We start from the raw sequence: 23648 nt of genomic DNA on the forward strand, positions 1-23648 counted from the left end.
CTGAAACCCTGACAGTTCCTCCACTGTGTGTGGCTGATATGCTCCAGACTGCAATGCTGCATCTGTACCATCAGCAGCAACACTAAGATATGTGAGCAATGGTTTCTCTTGGTGTTAGTGAGCATGCCTCTATGGGAGAATATTGACAGATCAACACATTTAATATGGAACAGTACAAAACAGATACAGATACAGTAATTTAGATCATTATATAGTGAAGTATTTTCCAAAGTGAACTTTCCAGACACATTTATTGGGCTGATAACATTACTCAAACACAGTGTATGACCATTGTAAACAATAAAACAGAAAAAAGGCATCAGCTCGGACTAAGAACTGCTCCAGATTTCAAGGTGTGTCAAGCTGGTTAAAATTCTTAACTCTGTCTTTTTTTTTAATCATCTTTATATATCTTTTTAATGTTAACTCATTACATGTTCTTTACATATTCATTTTCTGCAGTATTGATGATAATAATAATAATATGTACAAATGAGGCCAACACATTGGCTGCTCTGAGGCTGTAACAAAGCCTGCAAACATTTGCTTTTCTTCTGTGACGTAACTTCAGTTTTGGAAAATGACAAGGTAAGGCTGTGTTCCTTCTTTTGCTTTTGCTGCGTACATGCCTTGTTGGTGAGTGTAATGAAACGTCTTGCTTACTGCTTTGTCTTGACCGGTGGGGTGGGGGCAGTGACTTAGTCCTTAGATTTTCCCACTGATGGCAAAATCGTTTATGTACAAAGGCTTCAAAGACCTGACATTGTCCTGTTGGTTTGAGAGGCAAAGAAATAAATGTTTCCACATTTTTTTAAGTTGCTTTCCAAGTGTCTTTTTTTAGTTTGTTTTGTTTTCTCCCAAAATGTATTGGTATCAAAATGTCTATATAGATGCAGTCATACAGTGTGGGAAAGGGCTTGTCGGCATATGGTAGACTGAGTTGTTTAAACAGTTGTCAATGTATGAAAAGAGTCTCTTTGATTGCAAGTTCCTTCGTTTCAATAATGTCCAGTGTTGTTCTTTATACAATGCTGTGAAAGAATCTTAGATGAGATACAGCCTTAAGATCATTTTTCACATTTCTTTCCTCCATTCTCCTCACTCTCCTCTTCCTCTCCCTTGTCTTGTTTACGCTCTCCATCTTTGACATCCTCTTCCTCTCCTCACTCATCCAAGGAATACTATTTTAGCAACCATTCGTTCACTGGAAAAGAGAAGGACACCAGAATATCAAAATAATGATTTACTTAGACATGGCACATATAAATACAGTGTTTTGTATATATCAAATACAATGTGTCCCAGCCTCATAGATCAGCTGTTCTCTGACAATATTCCCCCTACCTCACCCTGCACCACATTTATTTTTCAGCCGTAATGTGCAATTTTAAAGGGATGGTGCTTGAATAAATGGAGAGAATGCATATGGGTGTGACTGGTGGAGGGGTTCTGGAGTGAGGGTGTGAACAGTTGCCATTATTTTTCAAGTGGCAGCTCTAACAGAAAATTACACCTAATATGCAGAGGTGTCAAGAGCATGAGTAAACACTGTAATTTGATGAAGAGGAAGCTGGCATTTTTGTGGGAAAATGGATTTATTGGAGTGTTTCATCACAATCAGATTTACTTTCGTACTTAAAAAGTTTAAAAAATGTTTTCAATTTTTTCAATTCAAAAAAGTTCAATCAATTCAGAAGGCGTAAAATCTTAAAATTGGAAGAAGATTGAAGTTCTTTTTCACATGAGCGTCACGTGTGTGTAGCAACCTACTTGCTTTGTCATGTTTACACTTTTTTAGAAAGTAAAAATATACAGCTACTGATGTATAGGCATCTCAAAATGGTTTACACTTTCTGAAATGCAAGTTCTCTTGCCTTTAAACGATGGATAGTTGGTCAGATTATATGTTGGACTAATGTCGTTTGCTGTCATGTAGAATTCCTGGCAGAATATTCAATTGGCTCATATTCAGGCCACTGAATGCTGATGTTCCTAGTTGTATTTACATGATCCCAAACAATTCCACTTTAGTTCAATGCTCAAGTTTAATTGTGTTGGGCCACCGCTACAGATTGATCAACATGGTTGCAGGCTGGTTAGTTGTTAGTTGCTTCTAAATGGGGCAGCAGAATTTTAACTCACCCCATATTATGGCCTGAATGTGTTAAAAGGTTCAGTTGCTGGAGGATTATTTTATTACTCCCCCAAATGATTACATGCTGTCTATAGATCAGGACCTGAAACATTTGAGATTAAATATTTTTTGTTTTCGAAATTCTAATGAATACTCCAATTCTGGAGTCCAGTCAGGACTGGAGTCAGTCCATTTAGCAGTATTGATGATCACCTGTTCCTGACCATACACAAATCCTAGAAAAAAGACAGTTTTCCCCATTTAATGAGACACTGTTGCCGTACCAAAACCAATTAATCTTAAAGTTCTTTAAATCTCCAAACAATCAAAAAAGCAGAGCTGCTTTTGTCCCTTCTGTTGCCTCTCTGACAGTATCCAGAGTGTGTATTTGTGACAATCAAGGGGCTGAACGGTGGATGGGGAGCTTTGAAATCTCCTTCGCATCTGCTGAACAGAATAAGAATTCTGTCTTTTAAGGGAAGTAGGGCTATTACAAGAAGCAGAGCAAGATAGACAGAGATGTAGTGAAACAACAGTCATGGTTTGTGTTTGTTCACAGTACAGTAAACTCTACAATGAGTAGAAGGCACTGAGGCTGCCTTTTGCCTTAAACATATTTTGCACTCAAGGGATGGAATCTAGAATTCTGTGCAGCAGTTACTCAGATATATTGGTTGAAACAGTAGCGATGAAGAGGCAGACTGTGATGCCACTGTAGGTTGCAGGGAGTTGTGACAAGTCTAATTTCAGCCTCCTAAATGTCAGATCTGTCAGTCAGAACAGGTGCTCTGATGCTGCCACTGTCTTACTGTCTTCCTGTCTTGTTTTTTTCAATTGGTTGCAAGTTTTGTTGACGGTAGTGAGTGATATTCCTTTCTAGAAACTGAGAGTGAATTTGATTAGAAATAATTGATCATAATGATCAAAACAAAATGTAGTCAGTTCCCTGTCAATGTTAACAATTAGATCAGTAGCTGCAGGGCCTGTAACAGTGTAATAAAGATAATAAAAATAAAAGTAATAATACATTTTTCAACAATGTCAATGTTATAAACTTATATACTACCCTTTTAACCTTTTCTACATTTTGTTAAGTACTTTACACATCATTTTCAGTCACCATTCACACAATGCTTTTCACTATATATTTGTTTTGTATATAGTATGCATAGTATAGTGTGCTTTTTATCCTATTGTCACACACTAATGAACATATTAGGGGCAACTTGGGGTTCAGTGTCTTGCCAAAAGACACATGAATGCCCGAGGGATTGATGTGCCGACTCTCTGGTTGGAAGATGGCCATTTTACTTGCTTAGCCATGATGGACAACATTGTGCTTGTAGAGTGCCATTATAATGCTGTAGCTAAACTGTAATAATCCACTTGATACACCAGAGAAATATTGTGGTTCTCTAGAGGAGATTTGTACAGATTACAAAAATAAAATGGTGAACACTGAAGATGTTGCATTTATCTTTAGCGTGACTACTTTGTTCCCATTTATTTCACTATAGAGACTGTTGTTCTGCAGCTGAGCTGTTTTCTGTGTTGAAAAGCCTTTATTTTGGCTATGTGAGATCACAAAGATATATCAAAAGATGTTAATAATAAAATAATGCACACGTTTTGCTGTATGAGCATTCTGCACATACAACCTCCTAAAAGTCTGAGACAGTATTGATCCTGCAGCTGCTGTGTGATACTAGTTTTTTAAAAAGTCATAGGAAGGAAGGCAGTATTATACTTTAGTTGGTTCAGGCACTGGACTGGGTCTGAAAACAAGCTTTATATATATATACACTTTACTAAAGAGGTGTATGTGGCTTGGGTTTTTAATAAAGAAAATATTTATACACATTCTTTTCACTATATTTATAAAGCCATGCACACATACGGTTCTCTTTTTTAAAATCTCAACCAACTTGAAACTATACATATGTGCACACACCTCATTTCCACTGTAGTAACCATCCTAATGAGCATTTGCATATCAAATTATAGTTTGACCCATAACTCAACAGACATGACAGTGAAAACAACAGCAAAGAAGAAGCGCAGTTTGACCAAATGTAAAATTGAACTGTTGATCTGTGAAGTAGAGAAAATTGAGTCTGTTTCATTTGTTGATTTGAGCTCTGGGATCATGAACAGAACAAAAACTACTGAATGGAAAAAGTAACAGAACAGATCAAATGTCTACATTCTGAGGAAAAGCCCCTTCAGATTTAAAAAATAAATGGTTTAATTAAAAAAAATGTGAAGCCAAATTAATGATATGCTCAGACAAGGACAGCATCAGGGCTACTAAATGCTGATTGACTACTTAAAACAGATTAACCCAAAGCCTGTATACTATACAGCCTTGTGTGAAGATAATCAGGACAGAAACAGATAGTTACGTATTGATAATGTTATGTTGGCTGTTTTCAAACACTCTTTGAAGGCCTAAAGCTGTGCATAAGCTAATATTTTGACAGAAAATCTGAACAATCACTAAATACTTTTTCTTTATTTAAAGGAAGGACTCGAAGAGTCTGCTCTATAAACTGGTAGCTTTTCTATGTGAAATAGCACTATGTCCCAGAAGGTAGTGAAGGGTTCTAGTCTGGAAGCAATGTCATGGCTTTAGTTCTATATATCAAAAATATTATATGTTGCCTGATGAAAATAGATGTGTCTGCATGGTATGATTCAGTACGTTTATCATGACGAATCTATGGATGTCAAAGTTAAAATTGGTGAGGTAATATGGTAGAAGTTTTTACCCCGGTACTGGAGCTTCTGAGCCCTGTTGTTGGGGCAGTCTTTGCCCTGCATGCTGAAGTTGATGTTGGTACGGATGCAGCGGTTGTTCAGTGGCTGGACTGGACGAACATTGTCGCTCATACTCAGGAAGATCTGAGATGGCTGATTCTGGCTCAGCAGCCGCAAGGAGTGCATCTATTGTAAAAGTTTGGAGAAGGGACAGAGAGAGTAAGAGGGCCACAGAGGGAAGAAGGCAGAGGCAGAATGTAAATGTGAGCTATGCTTTCTGCTCCACAGACTTATTTTCCAGATATAAATATGCAAAGGATTAGACAAAAGAAAATTTGAGTGAAAGCTTCTGTGGTGAGCTGACATGTTTCACAGGGAAAAAAAAAAATATTGATAGAGAGCGTCCTTGTCTGAGACAGATTAGCCCGAGTGGGTTCTGCGAGCAGTGTCTCAGGTATGGGTTGATGGCTGATTACCTGCATGCGTGTAAGGTACACTGGCTTGTTCATCAGGATCCACGTGGCGGTCTCAAAGCACGGAGGGATAGTCATCGATCCATCATATGTGATAAAACTACTTGTTTCAGGGTAAATCTCCTCGATGTTTAGTCCAGTTAGAAGGTATGCATCATCTGCAGAAAGAATAGGACATGAAAAAGAAATTGAGATTTAATGTATTGTAGTTATAGAAAAGTTGTATGAAAAAAAAAACGTTATCATTGAACAAAAGTTTTTTTTTTTCTCTCCAAATTGTTTGTAGTACAAATCATATTTTCAGATTATTGACAGCTATTTGGTTGTGTAACTGTAGTTTAAAGTATTTCCTTAAATAAAGGCCAAGGCCCTTATTTACTTCAGTTGCTCTCAGTACCATGCCCTTATTAGAAACAGGCCTGAATTTATTATTATTATCATGTGTGTTTATAATATGTTTATACCAACACACAATACCAACCAAAGGTTGGGACACACCTGCTCATCAAAAGTGAATGTGTCCAAACCCTTGACTGGTACTATATATTGGGGTCCAAAGGACTGAGAACAAATGGAAAAAGTGTTATATTTTAATATATCCTTCAGATGCAATGAATTTTTTTAAATAGTGGATTTAGAGAGAAAACAACTGAAACAGTATTTTTGACAATGTCGTCTTCTTCTTCTTCTTTCGGCCTCTCCTTTTATCAGGGGTTACCACAGCGAGTCAATCTTGCAACATCGATTTGGCACATGTTTTATGATGCCCTTCCTGATGCAACCCTTACCATTTATTCAGGCTTGGGACTTGCACTAGAAATGCAGTGGCTCGTGCTCTCCGGTAGCTGGGCGTTAGTATTTTTGACAATATGACTCAAATAAATCAGCTTTCTGATCATAGGTGGATTTGATCTTCTCACATGATTCTTATTGAAGTAAAATCTGTCCACAGAGAAACAAAGGGTACATCTTTGTGGTAGTTTCCACTGTTTCTGATTCTTCAGAACAAATTCTCTCCTTGGATGATGCACACCTCCACACACTGTGACTCAGTATGTGAAAACAACACTTTCACAATCTGAAATAATGCGGCTCTGTTAAATATTTATGGGTCATCAACATTGATGCATGGACAGGACATGCAGTTGGTCTGATCCCATTATAACATGTTCTCTGCTTTGACTCTCTCCATCACACTCGGTCTACTCACCAAGAGCTAAGCATTATAATGTTTGGAAGTAGACTGAATACATCCTCCTCACAACTCATCGCACACTCAGCTCATCTTTTAAAACTCATTTTCTCACCTCTTTCACATAACATCTACAGCTCTGTGAATGACAGACTGTTGGTGTTGCAGCACAAAACCTCTTTTATCCACTGTTTTCACTGCCAGAACACTAATTGGACAGACTGTGACTCTCTCCATCTCTCTCTTCATACTTCAGTAGATCGCTCCCAGGAGCTTGTCATCCTCAGGGCCTCCACTGACAAATAGACTGCCTACAGTGATAAGGTTACTGTAGTGGACCACTTCGTGCTAATTTAGCTGCATCACTATCAAACACCAACTACCTATTTTTGTAACTGTATGCAACAAAGGAAGATTTATTTATCAAAAGAATAATAAGCATGATAAAATCTGTGAGCCTCACCACATCTCTTCGTTATAAACAACAGCTGAATAGCAGTCATAAATCTTTGATGTGTGGTTGAAATAAATCATAAACATTTCCCTCTTGATGGTGTGAATACATCTTAGTGTTTGAATGTCTGCACATGTGTACTTTTTAAAAAGACATTAGGCTGGCAGCATTATTGGCTGTAAGAAGCCTAAGGACCCACGAGCATGTGGGTGGTGTATGACTGTGTCTGCATGTGTTTCTAGAGTCATATGTATGAGCTAGTGTATCTGACAGAGTTTTGACAGCTGTCTGAATTTATGCTCCTCTCCAGCTTATCCAGCTGGACCTGAAGAAATCACCTTACACACAACACAACAACTCCAGCGGGCAACCTCCAGCTCCACCCAAGTCCTCTGAGGCTCCTCCCAGCTAGAAGGGGTCAGTGTGGTTAAAAGTGCTCCCTCCCCCATTAATCCAATTATTTGTCTCTTTTTTCAACATAGCCTCAGGCAATCGCTGTATTGGCAGAGGGAGATCTCCTGAGAGCAGCTGTCTACTTCTGCTGCACCACAACCTCACAAGTTCCCCATGTAGCCATTTCTCCGTCCCAACCTTCAGCAACTCTTCATTTAGCATTTTGAAATAAAATAATGGTGCTTGAATAAATGTGTATTAAAACCAGTGTTGCCAACTTTGTGTTTTACTCAGTAAACCAGTAAACGTATATGACCTCTTCAGTGTTATCTATTCAAAGATACAGAACTTTAGTTCTCTGTGCCATTAAGGAGAACTGGATACTGAGATTAAATGTAGTGTCAAGTCACTTCTATGATGGATGTTCATGCTGAAATATGTTTGCCCTGTTTCAGCAGATTTTTTTCTTTTTTTCCCCCCACACTTTGCATATGTAATAGCATCCCTCTCCAGCTTCATGTCCAAAGATTTCACTGCCTGATTATTTTCCTACACACACAGATTAATAGATTAAAATCAAGAAACCACTTGGCCTTTCTTTGACTTTCAATGTTATCAGACTGAATCTATCAAATTATAAGAGAGTTTGTAGTAAAGCGAGCTTAAAGTATTAGTGCCTGATGTCAGAGGTATAGAAAAAAAGACAATGGGGTTCCTAAAACAAAAAAAAAAATTCAAAGATAAATATTAAAGGCACTCTGTTGGGATAAGATGCAAATGCATAACAATGATTGTAGCTATGCGCTGTAAGCTTTCTATAGATCTTAATCACAGCATGACAAGCACATATATAATGCACCACACTTGCTGAAAATGAAAGCTCATTTGGGTGTTCCAGTAAACCTTGACAGTGAACACACACAACACCCGGACTGTACCCAAGGTTGAATGCAGCCATTATTTAGCATTAGCATGCCCTGTGATGGCATGTCAAAATGTCTGCTAAAAAGAATCCAAACTGTGAATCCTCATGTTACACTGAGAAGTCTTAATAACAGAAACAATGATTATTTGGGTTACCTAAGTCAAAAACTGTATTCAATCTTCTAAAATGATCACGCTTGTTCTCACCGCCTTCACACAGCATACACAGTATAATTAGGAAAACAGCTGGCATATTAGTTCAAATAATTTTGACAAAAATAAAAGAAAACACACAGGCCACGTCATTGCAGTTTGTCAGCACAGTGTTTTGCTATTTTGAAAAGAAAAACACCATTTAATTTTAAAACTTATAGAATATTTGGAAGCTTAGTAAAGGTGTATGTTAGCTCCCAATAATAATGATAAAACAAAAAATATCTAATCGAAATTCATTGAGAAAAAAATTTGGTAGCAAGCGTGGTAGGATATTCATTTCACCAATGCAAGACATGTAGCAGCTTTCAGATCTGCTAAAAGGCTGTATCAGACTTTTCTGCTACTGTTAGATGTCTTAATAAGGATAATGTTGAAACCAAGCTGAAGAAAACATTTTGCAAGAGAGATTGTCTTTACAATCTTAGTTATCTAGAGTAAGTGTAATTTTAAAGAATTTTCCTTAAATGCATCATGGTGGCCTGGTTATGTATCAAAATGTGTGAGCAAACTTCAAAAGAGACATATTTGGTGGGGTGTAAAAGAACCTCAGAGTGACAGACACAAAGCGTCTCTGTTACCATAGTAACTTCCTCTCATTTTTGCCTGCTGTGCACTGTGAGATGAGAGGAAGAGACTTTGCTGCTGCCAGAGGACTCTGAGCAGCATGACTGGAATAAATTGCAATAAAATAGATTTGTGGATATATCTCACTTCTCCTGATTGTTCTACAGTGGTTGTTGTGCTGTGCTACTCTGTCTTGTCTTTCCATGTAAGCATCTTTTTTTTCATGGATATGTGGAGTACCAGAAAAAAGTGTCAGTTGCACAAGTCTCCCTCTGAGTTGACAGCTCTATAAGAATTAATCAAAACTCTCTTGTCCAAGCATGTAAAGCCTATTTGTCTTGTCTTCAGTCTCTGTGTTGTAAGCATCGTGTCTTATCTGTAACCAGCAACTGTATTTTGAAAAAAACTAAGAAATCAGTTTTGAAATCTGCATGACCTGTTTTTAAAAATGAAACAGCTTGAAACATTGAAATAATACTACAGAAGTTGGTAAATATTTTGCTCTTTGGATCCCCTTACAGTTGTTAAATGTTGCAACTGTCATAACAAAAATCTCCATGTGAGTCCTGCACATGTACAGCTATACACATGAATTTTTTACCATGTTGAAGAGGCCACACAGACAAAAGCCCACAAAAATGTCAAGCAACCATAAAGCACTGCAGGGTGACACCAAGCTGTAGAAGGGGTTTTTCAGTCAAGTCATCTTAAAATCGTTAGCTTAAATAGCTATTTAGCACCCACATTTTTTACCAACAGTCGTTATTTCAACAAACTGCTTCTGGCTAGAGGTTACAAGCAGCTTTTGTCCACCTCTGGTTAAAATCATGAACCATTTAATTAAATAAATAGTGTGTTGTACAACGTTTTGCTTTGGAGATATTTTGACTAGATATTCACAATATTATTGGCACGTTATAGGTATCGGCCAATATTGGCTTTAAAATTAATCATCGGACATCGGCCATTCCACCGATATAATTAACCAATAAAATAACAGGCACCGTTTTTGTGATGAACCCCTGAGGATCAGCCCTGCAGCGTGGTGTTATGACGTCACATGCGCCTACCTGATCTAAGACTGGCAGCCAGAGAAAGGTAGAACTCAAAATGTCAGCGGTGTGGAACTGTTGTAACTAGATAGCAAAATTGCTATTTGCAATGACTGCTGAGCATTAGTGATGCAAGGAGGAGTCAAAACTAAGTATTTGAACGCTGTAAATTTAATTAACCATATCAAGAACCTTCATCCCGACCGTTACGATGAGTTTATGGCAGCAAGGAAAAAAACGAGAAACAGGTGGTGAAACAAAACCTCACCAGGAGTCTCTTCTACAAGCCTTGGGTAAAGCCAGGAAATACAGCCGCAACCACCCGTGGGCAAAAGGCATCACTCTGGAAAACCAGCTGCTTTCATTTGTTGAAGACATTGGATTTTGTAGAATTTTGGACTACACTGAGCATTTTTGATAATTTCGAATGTCAACGAGCTTCTTCGTGTATACAGTCATTAAGACCAGAAAAGGCAACTGCTGGAAATTACGTTCTGAGCGGACCAATCACAGCCCTTACGGCCCGCGTCTACGCGACGTGTAGAATTTTTTGGAGGAGCACGTCATAGGTACATGTAGCTACGTCGTTGAAATGACGGAGAAGCATAAACTACAACTTAGCATGCTGAGCCTTACGGCACAATCGATAGGCAAAGACTTTCAACTTAAAAAGGCTGTCCTTCAGGATCCCAAACTGCAGCTATGATTGCAAATGCTTTTGAAGGCATACTCGAAAGTGGAAAATCCCAAAGAATTATGTTTTTCTTTGGGATTTTCCACTTCTACGAGCATGTGCATGTTGTGGTGAGAGACAACGCACCATGACTAAGGTGATGATGGAGTTGGGTGTGTCAAGTTTGCCTTGCATGGCACACAGCTTTTAGCTTGCAGTGAATGAAGGTGTGCTATATCAGCGCAGCATCGCGGATGTTGTGGCCATGGCAAAGAAAATGGCAAGTATTCACAACTTGCCTGCAGTTAATTTGAAGATGGGATGCCCATTAAATAGCAACAACAAGACGTTTCCACCAGGTGGAATTGAACTTTTTATATGATGCAGGGCCTGGTGGAGCAAAAGTTGGCTTTGCATACGCACCTGCTGCTGATTCTGACCTCCCAGTGACTCTGACAGCAAATCAGGGACTTCTTAAAAATATCATCACCCGGCTTGTGCCCCTTGAGCAACTGACCAGAGAGATCAGTTCTGCACAGGCCTCTCACCTTCAGAGGTCATGTCAGCGGTGGTGGCACCAATTCTGTTGCTTAGTAGGAGAAGTCAGTCAGACAGTGGTGTGCAAACAGCCAAAAGTACTCTATTGGAAGCTGTCCGTGCTCACTTTGATGGTGTGCAAAGCAGAGCTCTTTATGTCACTGCAACCATGCTGGATGCACGATTCAAAGATCGTTATTTCGACAGAGAAAGGAAGGATGGCGCACACAAACCTGCAACTGAACGCTGCCAATGAAATGGATAGCAGCGTCAAAGATGGTGGTGAGCATGGAGATACCAGTACGGGAGACCTCCCTCCAAAGAACAAGGCCCAAACTGGAACACTGCCAGACATGTACAACAAAATCATCGAAGATTCCCTAAAAATGCCTCCACAAGCGAGACAACATCACAGGTGAGTCATAATAATAATTAACTCTGTGTAGCACTTTTCATTTAATGTAACTTAAAGTGCTATACATATGGTTGTTACTGAATATAAATTACCAGCTCTATATGTAACTATTGCTCGACATTTAAGATTAAATATTAAAAATAAAAATGTTATAAATAAAAACTGGGCTAAATTAAAACTGGGCTAAAGCTGTCTGTTCTGCTGTTAGTGCTTACAAGAGGATTTCTGCTTTCTTGTTGTTTTTTTTTTCATAAAAATGTACACATATACCTGGGTGAACCCACCATTCCCTGAGCTGCCAGTCCTTTGGAGAACTAGAAATCCAACCAGGCCCGTTTCTCAGCTCGTCCTCATGTAGCATACAACTACCTAGTGCTGACAGTGAATGGTTGTTCAGTGCTGTCGCCCATGTCATAAAGTAAAAGAAAAAAAGCATTGCTTGCGGAAAAGCAGAGAGGCTCATTTCTGTCCAAAAAAACCTGCCTCTCACACTGGATTTACAGACTAGACCTACATATGTCAGTCGTTCAGCCTTGTTCAATGGACTTTAAGGGCAGGCTGTGTTGACACTGGGGACTGAAGCTGTTGTTAACATGGAGCACATGTTGTTTAACACTTTTTTCCTTTTTGCACATCACCTTCTCTGTTACGCAATCTTTGAAGTAAATAGAATAGTGCAGTGAAGACTGAGCCCAAATAAGAGGGCTATGTTGTGACAAAGGACAGAGGCTAAAAATAGTTTTTACCCTTTTGATTTTGTTTGCACAGAGCAGATTTAATTGAGATTTGAGTTGATCATTTTAAGACTGTACCCACATATTGGGCTTCTGTTTTCAGTTAATTTTGAATTTAAGCAACTGTCTGTTGAGGACAACTGGCTACTAATTGAGGTACATTTACTGTCAAAGAGTTCACTGTTTAATTTGTGTTAAATCACTGTACAGTTGTACAATGCACTTTTCACATGTTCTTTGTGAATAGAGGTTATGTACTTTGTCATTTGTGAAAATGACCATTTGTTTGTTTTGATTGTCTCAGGAAGAACATTAACCAAGTTTTAAGTAGGATAGGATGCAAATATCTTACTTGCTTTGTTTCAAAACAAAAGTCTAATAAATACATTAATTTGACATGTCATACAAAAAGCAAGTTGAATAATTTTTTTTAGAAGAAGGAATTTTTTTACAAAAGGAATCATTTTCAGAAAATATTGGTATTGGTTATCGCTTATCGAGTTGTAAAATATCAGCATATCGGATATCGTCCAAAGATCCAATAGCGTGTATCCCTAGTTTTGACATTTAGATAACTGCACCCACTTACTTTTATATGTTATTCTCGTGATGGTGTCTCTGTTCAGCATTCGATTCAGGAAGGAGTTTGATGTCTCAGCAATCTGGATTAAAGAGACAGAGAGAGAAGAGAAAACAAAAAGGGTGGGGTTAAACTGTCACATAATTAATTGAGAGCCGAGCTAAAATTAAACTCAATTTAATCTACCCAAAATTTAATCTACTCAGGACAGTACTCGTAAAGATAATGCCAATGTGTTTTTTAATCTATTATCTTTAATGCCTGTGAAATGTTGAAACACACTAATGTATTTTTTTTCCAGTCAAGAGCTTCTCCACCATCTTCTGCTGCTGTGTTGCCTTCTGGAAAACAAAGGCTCCCACTGTTTTAAAGAAACCATGAAAAACATCTCAAAGACACACACTGCTTTGAACCCATTACACGATCCATATTTGTAAACAGTAAATGCATTGTGTTTCAGTCCTGACTCTATAATGTAGAAAAACAAGTTTAATTTTATCAGAGGCGAAGGTGGCAGGATCACCACAGTTTTACACGGCTGCATGTTTACGATTTCTTGTCTATTAAAACCCACATTTTATCTATTTCCAACCAACAGATACAATACCATTTATACAGTCTGAGAGCACAAGTAAAGACATTTCTCTTCTGTTTTTCATTGAAAGTGATAATATCAGTTGAGCAATTTGAATGACAAGCTGGATCACTGAAAGCAAACCATGAGTTTTAGAATATCTTTGTAGTTTTGTCACACTTTTACTTTCAAATAGCAGCAGTTGAGCTGCATAGACTCTCTATGACCTGACAACGTACCAAAGACTTTCTTGTCATGTTGGGAATTGGCCTATTAAGTCAAGACAGTTAGCACTTCTTGGTCTTTTTCTATCACCCACTGTAAAATGCTGATGTTCTTAGCCCATCCAAATAGGTTGTTTCTTCTTCTAAGCTGTGGTTTAGAGGCATTACTTGTCCGCTGAGACCACACAGGCTTCTTTCTTATCATATAACTTTTGAATTTCATTGAGATTAACTGAAAAATGCTTTAAGAATTGTTTGCCTTCTTTTGTCTGTGTGAGTGTGTCTCTGTGTCCTTGTATCATGAGCGTCGTTGTCCACTGTTGGGCCTGAGTTCGGAGCTTATTGTATTGTGGCCCGCCTGTCCTGCACCCTCCCAGGGGGTGGGGTTGCTCGCCTTCCCTCCCCTCCTGCTACTCCCTGCTACACTCGCTGGCGAGTGTATCTGATTCCCAGGGCAGCTTTTGCTTGGACGCCAGGGCGGGTGTTGGCCTGCTGGGGGTGGCCCAGTCCACTCGGGCAGGGTAGCCTTTGCTGGATGGAGGTGTGGTCCTTAGGCATGTTGGGCTCTTGGTCGCGCACTCGGCTCACGCCCTGGCCTGGTTTCTTTCTTTTTTGCCTCAAGGGGGTTACTGGTGGGCCGGGTCTGGGGGCCTTTTTCTGTCTGCTCCTAATCTCTGGGTGGGGTGTGGTTGTGGCCCCCTTCCCCTGTTACCATACACAATTCATGTAAAACCTTTGGCATGTAATTGACACACATGCACAAGCACAAAATTTTACTCACACTCTTTCTTTAATTTCTCTTTTCAAGTATCATTAAAAAAAAAAAAAAAAACTATAATGAGAACACTGGCACTGTGGGCTTTGGCTTGGAGACGAGTCAAGCCATTAGAGGACAAATAGATTTTTGAACTACAATGTTACCAGAAATAATATTTTGGTAAATCTCTTGATTACCAGTCTACCAGAGGCATAGAAGATTAATATGAAAAATGAACTTTTTAGGTGGTACAGTGAAAAGTTTTCTGCACAGGGATCTCTGCTTCTCAGTGTATCTGCATAAAATTGATATTTACAAAATCTGGTATGACAGTCAACCCTCTCATTTTTAATGTTACAAAGAACAAAGAGATTATATTTTAGCCCAGAAAATAGAAAGTGCATTACCTGGTTATGATCAGTGATAATTCTATTGAACAGTTGTGCACCATTTATTATTATTAGGCATTCAGCTTGCCTGTATTTGAAATAGAGTGCACATGTCCACAGTGTGTGTGATAAATTAGCTCAGAGGCTGCAATTCTTACACAGACTCGGACTGTTTGATGCAAGTATTGACATCATGGGGATATTTTATATTGCTAAGCCAGAAAGTATGATTAGATTTCGCTTGGCAGTTTGGTGCCAAACTGTTATTGCTCAGCAAAAACTCGAAACTGACAACGCAATAAAAATCCTATCCTATCCTTTTCTGTGAACCATTTGTGAAGGTACTGTGCTTGGACTAACTCATAAGATCCTTGATGACTCCTCTCACATCCTGCTCTCTGAATTTGACCATTTACCAGTTACAGAGCCTGTCAGTGTAAAACCAACTCAAGCTTTTATTTATTGCCACTTCCATCACACTCCTAAGAATCCAAACAGGCTAATTTGGCCAGCAGTTCACTTTGAATATCCTTGCACTTTGTTTGACACTCCTGCATTTTGGTTTTACTATTTGAGTGCTGTTCTTATTCTCTAGAATTGTTTTATCTTCTTAATGTTTTATCTCAAAATATTTTAGGATAGATAGTGTTTGCTTCACTTTGATATCCTGCATTATCCTCCTGTGGCCTATATATGCTCTGATATTCTTCTTAGTTGTCACACAGTGTGCCGTCTTGCAGCACTGAAGCACTTAGGCTAAAGAAAAATTGGGTCAGAAAAGAAATAACATGTAAAAAGTGCAGCTTGCTCAGAACATATGTTTGGTATTATGCTTTAATATAAGATTTATCATAACATATTATAAAATATTGAAAAACATATCTAATATCGAACCTTTCAAATTCAAGCAAATCTGTTTGACACAATTTCATAATCTTCAACAAATAAAACAGCATCATTCATTGCCATAATTTTTCATGACACGTTATATGCAATTTTTGCACTGATACATAAAAGTTAACTGATATTATGATGCTGACTTAAACAATGTGGCCCATTTCTTGCAAGATGGACAATCATCCAATCCAATGCCTTGTTCAGCTCAATAAGTAGGATCGTCTAATCCTATGTATCACTTGATTTTACATATGAGCATCCAATGTAGGATGATTCCACATAGTATTACCCAGTGTAGGACAGTCTACAGGATCATCCAGTCCTCTGATTTGCAAAGTAAATAACAGAAACCAACACTGTGATCACTGTTGAGGACCACAAAGATTTTAACAATAGAAAACTTAGTGAACTTTGTCCCACAACTCCGAACACTGTAGAGCATCTTTATTTCTCAACTCTGCTTGATTGACTGCATTGCTCAGTTAAATCTGACAGCAGCTTCTAACTCTCAAACACGCTTGATAATAACCGAAGGAAGCACCTTGTGCTTCATGTCCACCCCCAGGTCCTTTGCTTCCTCTTTTCTTCGTTCCTCCCCACTCTATCTATCACTAAATCATGCTTGGTGGACCTCACAACTCTGTCGAGATGTCTTAGGGCGAAGTGATTAAAAAGAGATGTGCTCCTTTCCCCCCTCCCCTCACTGTAAGGAAATTACTTAGTCTCTGACCTTTTCCCTGTTCTCTGCTTGGCATTATTCCTTAACAGCCACTTGTGCTACTCACCGGCTTTCCTGCTCTCCATTTCTCTAATTTTTATCATTATTTCTAAAGAACCACCTGTGGGGATTCAGTTATTCTGTCTCTTCTTTTCCAAAAATGTCCTCATATTAAGTGTGAGAAAAAAGAACAGATTTGGACTGAATGCTGATCTGGAACAAAACACGTTTAAAAAGTTCAGATATTTCTTGCCCATAAAGAACAAAAAAGGGCGTGACAAAGCCCTGTCCTGAACATAAAACCCTATGTCAGTGTCTGGTTACTGTCTGCAGCCACCATGTGCTGTTCTCAATGGTCCCTCATGACTCGACACACCAGGCACTCTTCCTGGCATTCTGAGTTGCAGCAATAAGATTGAAAATCTGACAAGGACTAAAAAAGGCGTGAGTCACTGAAAAGTGAGAAAAATTAGCTTGTGCTCCACAAAAGATTTGGCTAATTACCACTTAATTGCTCTGTGAAGAAAATTACTGGGTTATACATGCTTAACACAGTGGGAGTGAAGAAACACTTAGGAAAAAGAAAGAAACAGACTGCAGTGGGGTGGGTGTTTGAGTGGGCAGCAGGTGTTGAAGCATGATTTCTTTTAAAAGCATGCCTCTTAGGTTATTTTTAAACGTGAGCATTAATAAAAATTGTATTTAGACTGACTTTTATGGAGTGATGCATCATGTGTTTATCCAAAAAGAGGGATCAAGGTATGACATGAAAATGGAAGATGGAGCACTATTGTTCGAACACCTCAAAATTACATAGCATGACATTGGCTCAAAACTGTTGTCAAAGAGGGTGGCAAATTGTTTAGACAAAGATGAAAGAAATATTTTCCCCTTCTGACTGCTGAAAAAGCATGCATAAATCTGGAAAATGGAGATTAAACTTGCTTATTGTCTCTTTAAATTGCCCTGAAATAAACAAAATTTAAATACCTCTTCATTTTAGCCGAGATGAGAGAGCATTCATTAATTGAAAAAAAAATCAGAATTTTTAATTATGATTTGTTAGACCACGGGTCAGTTTTTCTCCAGCACTGTCATCATATAATCATTTTATGTTTCTAATGCAGAGTTGCCTTAGGGTCAAAGGATCAAAACAATTAAATACTGGTATTCTGCTTGTGTCTTTCATATTGAGATATTTCCCTTTTTACCGTATCTAATCAAACCAAAAATCCTTCCCAGTTTTGGGATTTCTTAAATCTTTGAATTTCTACTGCGTTTTCTTTGGCCAAGCAAACTCTTTTACTTTTAAAACAGTCTTATAATTCGTAATTCATTCCAGCAGTTTTCTATGTCCATTTTAATAGCCATTTTAATCTGCCTTTAAAGTATTTGGGCTGCATGAAAAATGTTACTGAACTCAAATTGGATTATTAGTACTTTTATAATTTCACTATGCACTTTTTTTTACTGTGACAGCTTCACGATACAGCAGTGCAGTGCTGCACATAGCTGTTCCAGGGTCATTTCCTCAGGCTGTCACACACAGCAGCCACACCTGCAGCACTTTACTTCCAAAGCTCGGCTCATCTCTCACATTTTCCTCCCACACACTCTCTTGTTGAAGGGGGCAAGTCAAGGAGGGTTGACCTAGGTCATCATTTTTTCTGTCTCTTCAAGACTGACTGATGGGCCCATTGACATTGGGGAGCTCATTAGCAGTTAGCAGCTGAACTTTTCAGCCTTTGTGCTCACAGTGGCGAGGACGCTGGCTGCTTCTCTGATCTCTCAGCTTCTCATTCAAGATGGAGACATTTCGAAAAACAACAAAGAGACAGTGGAGTATTGCCATCAGCCAAACAGTGGTGCTCAGCACTGACACAAATCCAAGGAACACATTGTTTTGCTCTGCTGGATAATTGGATTGCTAATTGTTTGTGAATTGTGAGTTCTTGATATGAACATTTAGAAGATTTTTGGCAAATATACTCAGAAGAAGCAGGAGAGTGGACGGCTAGGAGCACTGCTGGTAATTCTTTGTTGTTTTTGGTTGGAGGCCAGGTCATTTATATCCATAGCTTACATAATTTGGTTCCTTCTGATTTAATCAATAAGGTACTGTCATATTATTTTAAGAGGAAATAAGGCAACTTTAAAATCTCCTGGCATGTGAGCGGCACTACTGTGTACATAAATATTCTATTTTGATAAATGGACAATTTATATTGTGCTTCTTTTGGTGTATGAATGTGTGTATGAATGGTTAGAAAGCACGTAGTTATGTATAGACTTAAGACGTGCTGTATGAGTGTGTGTGAGTGGGTGAATGTGGCATGTAGTGTTAGAAGCGCTTTGAGTGGTCAGCTAGACTAGAAAAGCTCTATACAAGTACAGTCCATTTACCATTTGGCTAGTTGACCACTCAGAGTGTGTTTACAGTACAAGACATATTCACCTATTTACATACACATACACTAATGTAGCAGTTCTTAGTCTGCACAGAATGATGGACGCATTACGTGTTCAGTGCTTTGCCCAAGGACATTTCCATTATTTGTTTCAATTTGGGCAATCTGATTGGCCTTAGTTCTCCAGACTTTGCACACTGACTGATCTGACAGTCAAAAGCAAATCATGTTCAAGCTTTAATTAAATATTTCAAAGCTTTTAACTAAACACCATACAAATTTGAGTTGTTTTACTTGAGCATGTTCATTTCATGCTACTTTCTACTTGACAACATTTAGTTGACTCCTTTAATTACTTTACACATGGAGGTTTTTGCACATAAACATATAAGAATTGATGTTTTGATTTACAGTTACTCAACAGTTAAATTTCTTAATATCCTGCTCTACCATTTGGTAGATGATGTTTTAGTGTATCTTTGTCCTGAGACATCTCTACCACTCAGTTAAGGTATGTAATTCTGAAAGTGAGAATATGTTACACTATTGCTTTTTCATTTTTTTTTTTCACTTTTACCGTGAAGTGACATCTCAACCATTTGTTAAGAAGAATTTATGCTGAATTTTACTTGTCGTGAGGACTTTTAGAGTGTAGTATCAGATTTTGAGTAAAGGCTGGACAATAAATATCTGTGTTGAAAAGCAGGCTTTGCTTTTGGCTGGGAACTTGGCCAGAAACTTAAACCTCCTTCAGGTCTTTGTTATTTGCATTTTCACTACAGCTTAAAAGAGCAGTGTAATACATTTGTTTTTTTTGTTTTTTAAAAAGGGGTTCTGTTTTCCATGCAAGTCTAGGCAAGGCCTGACAAGTCTGTTTGATAAGGCACTGGTGGGATTTTACTATTATATTTACTAAACCATCACATTATAACATGTGTATCATGACAATTGTATTCTCTCTCAAGTGGATAAATTCTCAAAATTCATTCATTTTTCTGAGAACGACTAAACTACCTTTGTTAAACATAAATCTTAAGGAAAACAATTTCCTTAATAATTTGGCATTGCTAATTTAGCAGTTTATATATCACCACTACCAAAAAGACATTAAAAAAGTTCAACCTTCCCTCACTATAAGTTAATCCCATACTGACACTTGATAGTTTTCAATGTACAGGATACCCTTAATGTGGAATTTTTTAACGCGCAGGGTCTTTTTTAGCTGGTAACGTAATAGTTGTGGGACATGGCGCCATAAGAATGAGTTGACAATAGAATCTATTTTATTGAGTATTCTAATGTCTTATCATGTTTTCCTTAACTTAACCTAGCGCTTTTATTCTTCAAGAAATGTGATGAGTTCTGAATGAGAATAAGTTGGATAAACCTCGATTTTCATCGACTGCCGCTCTCCCCTTTCAGTGGACCCTCTCCACAGCTGACATTTTGGTTAAATTATACTGTGCTTTCAGTATAAGTCTTACATGTCTGAGGGTAAATACATTTCTTACTTTTCTTGTTGAAAGGAAGATGATTATTTTTTTTCTTGCCACCACGTAATAAACTAAAGTAACATGAAACATTACACTGAAACATTACACTGACACAGGAAGTACTAAAATACTAAAATACTTCCTGTGTCAGTGTAATGTTTCCTTTACAATTCATCAATACGTTCTTGTTGGACAGGAGTCGAAGAGACTGCACAAAATAGATCTAAAGGGTTATTAATTTAAATCTAACTGCAGCCACAGAAGGTTTCACAGCCCTAAAGGGAACAAATCTAAGAGGAAAGAACACTGATCGAATGAGAGTTGCTACACTTGAACGGACACTTGGTCTGCCTGTAATTGAGTTTTGCCTGTACTGAACATGATGAAGTCCTGTTCCATTTGCACTACATGTTCCACCAGTGCACTGTAGCTGTCTTGTAAAGATTAAAAAACAGATAAATAAGGCCGAGTTTCTTGAAATTCACTTTAATTTACAAAACTCCAAACCAAAGCAATGCTGATGGATTTCCAAATAATATATGTCATGGTAGCAACTACTGGGCTGAGTCGTGTCAACATAAACTCTGTTATCTGTTAATGAAAACAACCCAGATAATCACTGATATCAAACGTATGTAAGAGACTTACCTTCATGAATATTGACACTATGACCAGTCCATTGGGGCTTTTAGCAGCCTCTGTGTAATTTGTATACAGCTCATGGTTGTAGTGAATCAGTTGAACCTGAAACACAATGAAAAAGTGGACAGAATTACCTAAAGATAATCATCAATATGAAACTTTGAGCTGAAAACCTTGTGAACATCATCCAGTTGCCTCATATCAAGATTTCCTTGCACGCATAAATCCTTTCTCCTGGCTACATAATGTTAGATGAGTTAAAAGGGAAAAATCAATACAGTATCAAATCTTCTCCAAGGATTCTCTCAGATAGTCAATGTAATGGAAGGAGCTGATGTTCAGAGCATCTTTATACTTGGTGTGGATGTGAATGGAAGTAATAAGAAGGACATAAAGAGGCAAGGATTCTGTCATCATCTGATCCAAGGCCAGCCTACTCATACAGGCTGAGGTGAAAGCAGCTAAAAACCATCTCCCAACATACAGTTAATGTTTCATTTCCACAAATGCCTCATCCTATCCAGCTGTTCAATATTACTGTTTTTTTATGATGTGGACGTCGGCAGATATGGCTGCTCAATTTCCACCTCATAACAAGGGGAAACCACTGAAAAAGGAGTGTGCTGTTTTAAATTATTTTCTGACAAATATGAGAGCAAGTAAAGATGAATCTGTCTGAAATATGTAGAGTTTATAAGAAATGTATGTTTTATAAAGTATCTGAAGCCTTTGATTAACAGAGATGTAAATGGACGGGCATTCAGTAGAGTGGGCAAGATAAGACATGAACTGAGGAAGTTGCAATTTATGGTCAAACCTTCAACCCTTTAGTAACATGCATTGGTCGGTCAGACATTTAGACTTTGGTCAGGCTGGGATGTATATTCCAAAGTATAAATGATTCAGAGTCTACTTATACCCGTTTCAAATTTGTCAAAATTTTTCCCGTGGAGGTCATCTTGTTTTGACATATCGTAAGTTGTGATGCCCCTTTCTTAACTCAACAAAGCAGCTCTCCTCTATATGAGAGCAATAACCTGAGTCTCACTGCATGTCTTTACTTTTGATATTGCTTTTTGATGTTAGAGAAAATCCTGTTTGGAATTTGGAGTTAACAGGCCCCTCTCTTGTAGAATTAGCTTCCAGCATGGTTTTGGGGAGCAGAAACCCTCTCTACCTTTAAGATTAGGCTTAAAACTTTCCTTTTTTGATAGAATTTATAGTTCGAGCTGCCTCGGGATATTTAGCTCGTTGTTCTGCTATAGGCTGCTGGGAAGGTGGGGGAGAACTGTGCACCTCTCCTCATTTTTTGCCCTTAATTATGCATGTATGTACAGATATTATTGCTGTGTCAACTTTATGTTTTCTTTCTTTTTCTTTTCTTTTTTGGTTTCCTTAGCGATACAACTCATTACACATTTGCATTTAATGACTTCTATAGTATAGAATTGGACTGTATTCACTTGATTTGGACATATTTCACTGGACCAGTTTAACACCACATAAATAAATTGAATTATATCAAAGTAGCCTCCATCTTACAAATCTTGTTTGTAGGGTTTGAGACAACATGAGTCTTGAGTATCTAGGGACACAAATCCATTATCTTTTATCTAGTGTCTTTTAACACAAATCCATTCAGCTAACTGGATTGTAGCACACTGTCTCACCTGTAACTGGAACACCTCAACAGCTTGTTTCTCTAAACACTCATTAAGGCTGCATGCAGAATTACAAGACAAGTGCCCTGTTGGGCCAAGTGACCACAATCACGCCAATAAATTGTATTTTTACATAATGTGCTCTTCAACCAGAGAAGAATGAGGAAATGGACAGATGGACTAAAAATACCAATACAAAACCAATTTTTTTGGTTTTAGCCTGCAACTGTTTAGTTTAGTCTTACTTGGGTCTTCAGTCTTACTTGAGGATTTATTGTGACTTTGTCATGAGGGCTTTGCAGCTTGTGCTTACAACAGTCATGTAAAGATCAACATTGGTTTAGCCAAAACTGAAAAATATTAGCACGGGAGAAAACCTGGCCACTGCCAGGGGAAACCAGTAGCAACAAATACAAGTCATGATTAGGAAAAAAAATGGAAAAGAAAAACAAACAAAACGTGATTATGAACCAATGCAACACTCTTGGCATACAGAACGTTTGTGCTACTCCTTATCATTCAAATCAGCAAAGTGCCTAACCTGATGCTTCAAATTCATTGCCCCTAAGCTGCCACACCACAATATTCTAATGGTAATATACAAAATGAGCTACTATGAATATTTCAAATACAAAGGATGGTAATGATTTTTAGATCTCTCCCAAAGGCTCTCAGACTTTCACTTCTCACCTCCATAATCTTCTCATCCTCCCTCATTGGCAAAGAGCTTGGAAGGTACTGTACAGGCAGATGTAAATAAACAAGTGTAAGAGGAGAGTAATTATGA

At 38.1% G+C, this 23648-nt stretch overlaps 1 protein-coding gene across 1 annotated transcript in view; it reads right to left on the reverse strand.

Annotated features, from left to right (window-relative positions):
- Nucleotides 1-234: 234 nt before the first annotated feature.
- ca10a (carbonic anhydrase Xa) overlaps nucleotides 235-23648 on the reverse strand; it is a 352613-nt gene continuing 329199 nt past the window's right edge. The window contains exons 5-9 of the mRNA XM_072373770.1: nucleotides 21207-21302; nucleotides 13108-13180; nucleotides 5368-5522; nucleotides 4903-5077; nucleotides 235-1204 (exon numbers count right to left, since the gene is read on the reverse strand). Coding sequence (XP_072229871.1) covers nucleotides 1182-1204; nucleotides 4903-5077; nucleotides 5368-5522; nucleotides 13108-13180; nucleotides 21207-21302 — 522 coding nt within the window. The 3' untranslated portion in view covers nucleotides 235-1181. The remainder of the gene's footprint in view (nucleotides 1205-4902; nucleotides 5078-5367; nucleotides 5523-13107; nucleotides 13181-21206; nucleotides 21303-23648) is intronic.

The sequence above is a fragment of the Leuresthes tenuis genome, unplaced genomic scaffold, assembly GCF_036924035.1.
Source record: "Leuresthes tenuis unplaced genomic scaffold, fLeuTen1.0.hap1 SCAF_20, whole genome shotgun sequence".
Classification (NCBI taxonomy): domain Eukaryota; kingdom Metazoa; phylum Chordata; class Actinopteri; order Atheriniformes; family Atherinopsidae; genus Leuresthes; species Leuresthes tenuis.